The following is an 11006-nucleotide window of genomic DNA, read 5'->3' as shown; positions in this document are numbered from 1 at the left end:
AGTCAGAGATAGCATAGTCTGCATAGCGACTGGCGGCGGGCTGGACGACTGAGGTGTCAGAGTTCGAGTACCGGTATGATCAAGTATCTTCTTTCCTCCATATCGTCCAGTCCAGCTCCGGAGCCAACCCAACCTCCTATCCAATGAGTACCGGGGCACTCTGTCCAGGAGTAAAGCTGTCGTGGTGTGAAGCTAACCACTTGCCTACAACTAGTGTCGAGGTCAAGAAAATGTGGATCCATACATCCACTCCTCCATACGCTTTCATGACCTAGTACTTAATTACTTAAGCACAAGAACAACTTTACCTTTACCTTGTCTGAACAAGGCGGTCACTTGTCTTTAGTATCATATCCTCCACTTTCTTTTCGCTACAGGAGAAAGAAAATCCTTATGTCAAACACAGTTAGGCAGTACACTTTAATTTCAAACAGGCTATTAATCTGTGTGGGTCTTACTCGCCATTTGATCGTTTATTTCCTCGTGTAAATTACTATTCAGTTTCGACTTAGCTCTTGCCTACACACAAAACTTTGCTTCCTGAATCGTAACGCAAGTCTCCGAGCAGTTCCTGGTGCAAAACTCTGCCTCCCTGCCGCCACATCACGCAACAAGAGAAATTTTCAGTCAGACAACTGTTCCGTGCACCAGAGGAATTGTTGACAATCCCTTAAAAGTCACAATAAATGTTCAGCACCTCCTGCGTAACCAGAAATTTGACTTCAATAAGGACAAAAGGGACGGTCACGGTAGCCGAGCGGTCTAAGGCATGCACTGTCTTCGCTCGCTCGGAAGCCGGGATCGTGGGTTCGAATCCCACTCAGAGCATGGATGTTTGTGTGCGTTTTTCTGTGTTTGTCTACAGATATAGGCCTTGCGACGAGCTGATCACCAGCCCAAGGAGTCCTACCGTCTGTGTAAGATCTAGAAAAACCGAAGTGAACGGAAGTTCATGGAGGTAGGCCTACGCCCACTTGGGCTGTAGTGCCAAGGAAAAAAAAAAAGAAGGAAAAAAGGGGTTCCGAAAAGATTCAAACCGAGAACCTCCAGAATACGTACAAATTAAGAGAGCCACAGCTTTTCCAACCTGCTCATTGTTAGTTTCTGTTAGTTAGAAACTCTTTCATAATTGCTTTTAAAAACATGAAATTATAGGAATAAGTAGTCAACTTATTCCTTTGATACGGCACGGATCCCACAGAAAACGAAAAAATTAGGCGGCGCGCGAGCTGCACGACAAGATGACCTCATAAGCCACCTAAAAATTTAGTGGGGAGTTATATAGACAAAGTACAATTGCGTTTTATGAGGCTCAAAAATTAGGGGGAAACACAGATTGACAGATACAGGTTTATACGCAGAGAGACATACATGAATATATAGACGGTGAATAAAGTGATATCTCAAGCCACCTTTTTATTTCTTCAAAATACGAAAAGCAGGCTAAAATGACCTTGATAAAGAACTGATAATTCAGCAACAGATCAAAGCTAAAACTTTGTCTTTGTGCTTAATTATTTAAGCACCACGCAATGAAGACGTATGTGGAGTAGAGGTATAGCTCCACCATTCTTGACCTCGGCACTAGATGGAGGTGAATTGTCAGCTTCACGCCTCACCCGCTTCATCCCTAGAGAAAAAAACCCCTGGTACCTATTGGATAGGAGGCTGTGTGGGCCCCAGAACTGGTCTAGACACTGTGGAGCAGAGAAGAAGTTCTTACCCTCTGCCATAGCTGGTATCTATACCAATTGAGCTATCCCGCCGAAACCTCTAGACATTTCATTTCAGTTTCTTCCTGGTTCGCACTTCTTTCACTACGATCACTATAAAGTAAAACTGAAATGTAATTGTTTTGAACAGGTCGAGAGAATGTCACCGTTACGAGAAACAGCAGCGCTGCTGGTGGCCATCATGATACTCACATCTGTAGCAGCGGGTCCGCTGCCCGAAGAAACAAACAATGAGGTTGACAACATAATACCTCAGGTGAGAGGACAGTCCGTTTGCAGGTACAGTGCCCCCCCCCCCAAAACAAAATTACACGGTGGATGTGTTTGTTCCCCGCATGACGCAAAAGGAGAAGGCTATCCTTGAATGAGAGCCAATTATTTTTATGTTTCGCGTGTTGTTGTTTATACGTTTATACCGTCACACAACAACATGGGTTTCGTTAGTGAATAATAAATAATAATAATAAAACGACTGTATCATATGCTGGATGTCCGAGAAAGAGTGCACATATTTTAAACTTTTTAATTAGAAAATAAACACAGCTAGGTGACTACAGATTTCATCATATGAAACGACCACTCAAAAAGTATCTTTCCCCACCTTTCTGCATTTCACTGCACTTCAACCTGAGCTCCCAATTTTGTTGTTACAAAATTCATCCGGTATTCAAATGTCCTGAAAGCTTTCTCACAAATTTAAGACACGATTCCTTCCACAGTTTGGGCGATGGCTATCTTAAGTAAAACTTAAAAATTTCCGCTGTTGCATGGTAAAATTCGTACTCTTCCGGCTCTGTTTATTTTCTCGATAAAAAGTTTGAAATCTGTACACTCAATCTCAACTCAAACAGCATGTCTGTCAGTTTATTGTAGGAATCACACTACACGTTTCAGTCTATCATTTATAGACACTTATAGACCGTATCACGTAACTTCGAACAAGGCCAACAGTAACCTTGAATGCGCAGAAGAAAAATTTCAGACAAGGGAGTGGAGGGTGTGAGAAGTGACAGGCGGCCAATGGAAGAACGAGTGTTAAGAAACTCCTCCCACCACAAGCTATGCGCGGGACTTGACTAGGAATGCGGGGCCTGGTTCGAAGTTACGTGACACTGTTTATAATTATGGCCAGCTTTAGAGAAACATATAATGTGATTATTATAATAAACAGACTTAATATTCTCTTTCGATTGTTTTATTGCACTCCATTTTAACCCAAGTTTGTTGCTTGACGGCACAAAAAAACATGAAACAAAGGTCAATGTTAACTAGGACTGGAAAATGTATCCTTTTGGATGGTAATAAAATGTGTCTTCCTGTTTACGCGTGGCGTCTGTCTGCTGTTCAGGTACATATACGTGCTATATGACAAGACAAAGCTTTTGACGACGCATGCTTAATATATTAACGATTAAGAAGAACTCAGGTTCACGCATTCAAACTGGAATCGTTCATTCATTCATTCATTCATTCATTATTAGAGGGGGTGGGTTTCCCCATGCACTTAGACCAGTCATTGGTCCATTGTGCGTCCCCCTTTAATTTCTACTGTCCCCATACCCTACCGGTACTGGTGCTTTGCTATCAGCCCCACTTTGCCAGCGAGGTCGGCCCTCTTCTGGCACGTGGTACCTGATGCTTCCCCCATCTACCAGAGGCATTGGAAACTACTTGGGCGGGAAACTTTTTGCCTAATTTTTCCGCCCTTAAAAATTCCACTACCTCCGCCGGGTTTGAAACCGCGTACGTTGAGTCATGAGGTAGGAACGTTACCCCTAGACTACGGAGGCGGCTAAAAATTGGAATCATAGTATCCAGTAATGAAAACGTACAAAAGANCCTTTTGGATGGTATTAAAATTTTTCTTCCTGTTTACGCGTGGCGTCTGTCTGTTGTTCAGGTACATATACGTGCTATATGACAAGATAACGCTTTTGACAACGCCTTCTTAATATATTAACGACTAAGAAGAACTCAGGTTCACCCATTCAAAATGGAATCATAGTATCCAGCAACGAAAACGTACAAAATACAGCAGGAATGTAGGTTCTCATAGCGGTCGTTATGAGACTTCAATTTGCTGGGATATAAGGCCGTATAATCCGTTGAAAGTCGACCCATGTTTCGGAGGAACATGTAAGCTCAGAAATACTTTACGACTGGCGGTTCTTCTTGGCGACAAGCACCTTGAGACCCACGACCAGTAATATTTTCAACTAAATTCTTGAGGTTAAAATCCTTATATAACTTTCTCTCTTACAGGAGGATGGGTCTGTCGTTTACAATTGCTGCTGGCTCTCGCCAGCTTAGTCATTCTCGGGTACGAGTCCCTCGGGACTCATGACCAAATTTTACTCTCTCATATTCTAAGACTCCCTCAAATTGGAAGGCCAGGTTCCCGTATTTATATCCCCCCAGGAAAAGGGTGTTCCAGTTATACCCCAAGACACCGGGTTCCTCTTTCGTCGCCTCCTACGACTCCCGGGGTCACGTTGGACGTATTCGACCCCGCCTCCACACGGGGTTGATTTTATGTAGCCTCAGTCTTCTGCGTCTAAGAATAAACCAAGCAAGAGACCAACGTGAAAGCAGGGGGAAAGCTGAACTCTCCTCTGGAAGCGACATGACCCTCCGAAACGGCCTTTGATTTTCAACGGATTGCACGGTGTTACATCCCAGAAGTTAGCACTCCTTAGAAAATACAGGTTTCAAGAAGGTCATAAATAAGCATTCTTCATGAAAATGGCAACAAACAGCAGAGAGATTCTTACTGGCAGAACCATCTATCGGAAGAATTTGTAATGCCTGGAACTAGCGCGTGCGGCGCTCTTTCGGAGCACAATGTAATTATTATCTCACGGAATATTACTACAATGTTACTGCGTGGAGATATTCGTGGGTTTATGCAAGTACTGTACGACCCACGGACCTTACGTACCTTTTGAATAAGTGTGACCTAGAGTTTTTGTTCCACATTTGTCTGACTCAGATTAAAATTTAGCAAGACACACTAATTAACCGTTTTGGACCCTTAAATAGGCCCAATATGGGACTCAGAGCAAGTCAAAGTAGGACTTAAAACTCTATTAATATCTGCCAACAATTTAAAGGAAGTACATATGTAAAAGTCCGGTCAGGCCTGTAATAAAATGTTCCTTGAGAATTAACACAAATGAAACTTACACGTTGGTACTCGTACAAAGAACCTAATATTTGCAGTTATTTAAATTTCAGTCATATTCTGTCAAAAGAAATTTCAGAAGAAGCACGAAAGTTAATGTAGGCCTCAGAGCTACTAAGGTAAAAAAAAAAAATTACACGCCGTGGAGTCCCATATGTTTGTGAGACGTCGAGGCTAACACATTTTCTCTAGACAATCGGCTCACAGATGGCGGTGAGGTTGTCAGCCTTACGCACCGCAAGTCCTTTACCCCCAGGAAGATTCCTGTTACTCATTTCTGTCAGAGGCTGGATCGACCGCAGGGTGATAGTGCGGTTGGAAGGATTAGGTTAATTGAAAAAACTCCACCTCATCGGGATTCGAACCCGCGACCTTCCGGCTTGTAGCATAGTGCCTCAACCCAATATGCTATCGCGATCCCCTATAAGGGATGGATGGATGGATGAGTGGATGGGTAGATAGATAGATAGATAGATAGATAGATAGATAGATAGATAGATAGATAGATAGATAGATAGATAGACACAAACGTAAATTGCAAACTTAAGACTAAACTGACATAATTGTAAAAGGACACTTGTATTTGCAGAAATCGGACCCCATCACACAGAAAACCACGACTCAACAGGTGACGTCATCGCCCGCCCCGAACAAAGTACATATCACGCGAGCGCCTCCGATAGCGACATCTCCCAACGGCTTTTCCAAGTTCATCAACGACGTATTTCAGGTAATTACTCATAACACAGGAGACAGTCGTGAGAACACCTACACTCGTATAGCACTTTAGTTTGGGACGGCAAGCAGCACCATCTGCTAGGGAGATGGAGAACCATGCGTTGCTACGGATTTAAAACAATTTCTGATTTTGAAAAAATAAATGTATATACAAAAAATACCTAGGCGATGCCAATTCGGCTGTCGCCATTTCATGGGTTTTCAGAAACACGAGGGGCACCACATTCCGTTTTGCACTAACTTCGCCGACAAGCGGCGGTCGCTCGGTTGGTATAGTTCGCTTGCGGATTACAGGCCACGGAGTTTGTTTGTTTGTTTTACAGATTATACAGAGTCGGATGGTATGATGACTGGAGAATCAGAAAAGTTATGCAGGAAGTCGTCATGGCCTAGTCAAAGTGCTTTTCCGGGTATTTCCCTGGAAAGACTGAATAAGGGCACTCAAAACCTCAGTCAGGTTAGCCACTGCCCCGTCGAGATTCTAACAAAGTGTCTCATGAATACAAGTCTAGCGTCTTACCTCATGCCCGTCCTGCTCGAAAACCAGGAGGAAATATTCCAAATATTAATACTAAAAATTAAAATTGCTTAACATTTTTTTTGTGGCATATAGACCCATTGCTTTATAGGGACCTCAAAGGAAAACTGGTAAGTAACAAAGTTACTGCTCGGTAAACATGTTTCCGCGGCAACGGCTACACATGTAACTGGGGAAACGGGTGTTGTCTACACGGTCCGCGCCGAGGAATTATAAAGAAGAGAACTGGGGCAACCAGTCAGTTGAGCTCTGCAGGGGAGGCTGAGAAGGTATGGCGCTATAGTTGAGTTGACTGTTGACAAGAGCTCTGCAGGGGGGATTGTGAAGATAGGACCGAGCGCGTGAAACAGAAGAACCTCCAGTGTTAGAAACCATTGCCAGGAAATGGCTAGTGAAGACACAGCAGACTGGAAAAGCCTTAGCAGGCGCTATGTTGATTTTTGAAGTGTGGAGATCAGAAATAGAGCTGTAATTACTTGCAGTTCCAGGTGGTTTGTATAAGTGGTCAATAAATTTATTCACCAATCCAAAACCACGTACTGTCACATCTCCAAATTGCGACAATATTCTTCTAATCTGTATACTTAAAGACGATCAGGAAAACATAAGCGAACACTGTAAACAAAGTTTCTGACAGCCGTCCCTGGCGGCGCCTTTAGAAAGTTAAAGCTATCCCTGTAATAGGCCGTGAAGACCACTAGGGCTATGAGACACCGAGGTTGACACATTTTCTAGACAATCGTCACGTGTCACACTGCCGGAAATCGAACCCCGGCCGTCTAAACTAAGTTATTCTGGCTCCCACTGGTAACAAGCCCCGTACCACAGCCAGAGCCCTTCAGAATCAATCATTGGGTTGTTTCTTCTTTGCCAGATGTTTATTTTTGTGTGTTACAGATCCCGATATCAGTCCTTAAGGCTGTAAGCAGTTTCCTTAGCAACACTTTTGGAAACGGTCAGAAATCTTAAAGCGTCAACGTGACAGCTCGCTGCCTGGAGAAGTCCTCCGTTCCTCAGCAGATGTCTCCACTGTGATGTTCAACGCATTTATGAATGCGTTCACGTTACTTTCAAAGAGTGCTCGATACAGGGTTCATTAGTTTGCAGATCTCGTTCAGAACTGAACAGTAATTTTCATGGTATGTTTTCCTGAAATGTTCAGAAATAAAGATCTGCAGAAATGTTATGACATCCACAATGGCTCATATTATACAGAGTTACTACAAATGATTCATTCCATTTCAAAACAGTATATTTTCCAAAGTATTATACATACAAATATGATTGATATATGAAAATAATCGTAAACTCACCAAGTTTGCATCGTGATACATCAGTTGGCAGCAAGAATGCAGTGCCTCACAAAATGGCGACGAAGCTTGAAATGAGTTTCTGTGTGTTGGAATATGCAAGATGTTCTTCTGTTATTGCAGTGCAGCGTGCATTCAGAGCACAGCACAGAAAAGAACCGCAAACTCACAAAGTTTGCATCGTGATACACCAGTTGGTAGCACGAATGCAGTGCCTCACAAAATGGCGACGAAGCTTGAAATGAGTTTCTGTGTGTTGGAATATGCAAGATGTTCTTCTGTTATTGCAGTGCAGCGTGCATTCAGAGCAGAGAAACATGTAAACAGAGGATTCTGCAGTGGTATCGGTAGTTTAAGGCTAGTGCTTGTCTGTGTAATACTGTGGAAAAGCAAGGGGCGACCAATATAATGTTCTGAAATGGAATGAATCATTTGTAGTAGCGGTGTATATCATGTTATACAATTGTTACGTGTTTTATATATATAGAATGCGTCCATGAATCGGGCGATTTTAAAATCGTTATTATTAGTAAACTATTGCCTTTATTTAGTTTTAACACATATTAATATAGTGTAAACATAAAAGCATTTGTTATTTCTTAATTAACTCAATGACAACAGAAGTCTATTTCCCAAAAACAGCATCCGACTGATGACCACCATTCTGCTGGAGGCACTCAGTAAGTCTCTTCCTATTCTCCTGGAGGCACTCAGTAAGTCTCTTCCTAAAGTCAGTCTTTACTCTTTGCAGCATCCCTATGGGAATTTGTTCAACTTCTTTCCGAATTCGATGTTTCAACTCCTGAATTGTGTGGGGTGCTGGAGCTTTGAAAACTTGGGATTTTAGATACCCTCAGACAATAAATCACATGTGGAAAGATCAGGTGACCAGGTTGGCCATATGGTGTCCACATATCTGGAGATAACATTGCTAGGAAACAGGTTATTCACAACTGCAATGGAAGCTCGTGCGGTGTGGCACATAGCTCCATCTTGCTGGAAAAACGTCTCTTCCTCTACTGGAAGACGAGCAAGTCCAGGAGCTAAGAAGCTCTCCAACGTGTGAACATAACGTGGTCCAGTCACAGTTACAGCCCTTTATCACTCATCCTCAAAGGAGTACGGGCCAGTAATTCCAAACGAAAATATTGCGCGCCATACTGTGACTTTGGGACTATGAAGTGGTCTCTCATAAATTTCTTTGGGGTTTGTGGCTGACCAACAGCGGAAATTTTGCTTGTTAACGAACCCCGGCAAATGGAAATGAGCTTCATCGTTCATCATTAAATTCTTAACATCTTGGTTTCGATTGATTAATTAATTGCAAAAAAAGTCTGGCAGAAATCAACTCTGTTTTCATAGCCGTGTTCGTGTAGTGCATGAGTAATTTGAGTTTTATAGGGGTAGAAGTGGAGATCTTTGTGCAAAATCCGCCGAACGCTGGCTTCGGACAGCCCGAGTGATGCAGCGTGGTGACGCGCAGACCGGCGTGGACTTCGCTCAATGGCTCCTCTCACTGCCGCTACATTCTCGGGTGTACGTGCTGTGTTTACGGTACCACCTTTCTTCTTTAGTGTAGAACCTCAAGTGTAAGCCTCAAAGTTCTGAACCCAGGTCTTGATAACATGGGCAGATGGAACAGCACGATTGCGATAAATACCAAACTCTCTTCGAAATTCATGATGAGCGATCACGAAAATGTCACCGTTTTTATAAAATGCTTTCACAGCAGAAGCACTATGTGCTCCAGTCGACGGCTCCATTGCAACTAAAACGCTCTGAAGTAGGCTGCTGGGTGGCAGTGGTGGCATCCTCCCCTCTCCAACCAATCCAGGAAAAACTGCAGCTGCGAAATCGCCCGATTCATTGACGCACTCTGTATATACACCTTTTACATTTAATGATTTTACTAGCATACTCCACCATATTCTATTATATTACATTCTTCTATAATTACATTACATATTATATATGACAAATTTTATGTCGTTATATTATATTATATATCAGCTTATGTCATGTAGTTATTACATTATTTTGTATTATATTGTATATAAATATAATTAGTGTTGAAATGAGTTTAATAATTTCAGAAAGAGAAGAATATTCAAAGGATGTAAGCAAAGACATGTTCAAGAATTATACATCATTAAATAAAAACAAGATTCTACAACATAAATAAATTAAAATTCGACATGACCACTCGGTTTCTTACTTTCATATTGTGAATATGCAAAGTGTAATGGTTGGGAGAATGCACGGGAGCCCATTTGGTTAAGGCATTATGCTACAAGCCCGAAGGTAGCAAGTTCGATATCCAATAAGGTCACTATATTTTTCAATTCATCTAATCCTTCCAGCCGCACTATGGTCCTGGGGTCCACTCAGCTTCTAACATAAATGAGTACCAGGAATCTTCCTGGGGGTAAAGGGCGGCCGAAGCCTAAGGCTGACAGCCTCACCGCCAGCTGTGAGCCGATTGTCAAGACTCTAGAAAATGTGGGAGCCTCGACGTCTCACAAACATATGGGCCTCCACGGCTTGTTACAGGGATAGCTTTATATTTTCTACGCAAGGGACATTGGAGGTTCTTGTTTCCGCTTCTAAGATGGAAGACGGGTTTACAATAACCTCCACGGATGAAAGGACAGACGAAAGGGGGGACACATGAAAGCTTTCCTTTGATAAATGTGGTAAAGTACACCAAAGTCGATAAACAAGGAGGCTTTCTAAGCTAACTAAAAGATACTGTGTCCTCCCGTTTCACCACAGCAAGTTAAAGAGACTAAGCAAACTTGTCAGGTCGACGATTGGGAACTCGAACAAAAGCAGAATAACCACATAACAGCAAGGGACCCTCCCGTAAACGAAATAAATGCCATACTTTATATCCACAAGCAGAGATAGCTCAGTCGATACAGCGACTGGCTACGGACTGATATGCCGAGCTTCGATTCCCGACAGGGACAATGGATTTTCTCTTCCCCACAATGTCCAGACAGGGACAACGCAGAATTCTATCTAACTGGTTTGGAAGGCTAATCCTTAGGGAGTAAACCGGCCAGGGCGTGAAACTGATCACCCAACTACATCTACTGTTCAGATCAAGGATACGATACCTCCACTCCCTCATACATCTTCATCGCGTGGTGCTTAATTAATTAAGCACAGAAGCAACTTTATCTTACTATTTAACCAGAAAATACAGGATCAGAGATGAAACCCTGAACTTTTAGACCAATGATGTAAAAGCAAGAAGCAGGTGGCATTGCTATTTGCTTCACTCTGGCTATTTGCTTGACTCATTCTTCGAAATATTCTTCCGAAACGTTGGCTGATTTTCAACGGACCACAATGCGCGATATATCTCAGAACAGAGAACTCTTAAATGATTCTACAGGAGGCGATCATGGTCTGATTTACACTCGACAGGAGTAACTGAGGAACGACATAAAAATCCTGACTAACAGTTATTTGTTAATCGGGTATATTTCGGTTACTAATCT

At 42.5% G+C, this 11006-nt stretch overlaps 1 protein-coding gene across 1 annotated transcript; it reads left to right on the top strand.

Annotated features, from left to right (window-relative positions):
• The first annotated feature begins 1867 nt into the window (after positions 1–1867).
• On the top strand, positions 1868–7180 carry LOC117282824. Its single transcript, XM_033754033.1, has 3 exons — positions 1868–1989; positions 5504–5644; positions 7088–7180. The coding sequence occupies exons 1-3, from the start codon at positions 1873–1875 to the stop codon at positions 7157–7159; spliced, it is 330 nt and encodes a 109-aa protein (XP_033609924.1). The 5' UTR covers positions 1868–1872; the 3' UTR covers positions 7160–7180.
• The last annotated feature ends 3826 nt before the right edge of the window (positions 7181–11006 follow it).

The sequence above is a fragment of the Cryptotermes secundus genome, unplaced genomic scaffold, assembly GCF_002891405.2.
Source record: "Cryptotermes secundus unplaced genomic scaffold, Csec_1.0 scaffold709, whole genome shotgun sequence".
In the NCBI taxonomy this organism is placed as follows: domain Eukaryota; kingdom Metazoa; phylum Arthropoda; class Insecta; order Blattodea; family Kalotermitidae; genus Cryptotermes; species Cryptotermes secundus.
This window is presented reverse-complemented; position numbering and strand designations above follow the sequence as displayed.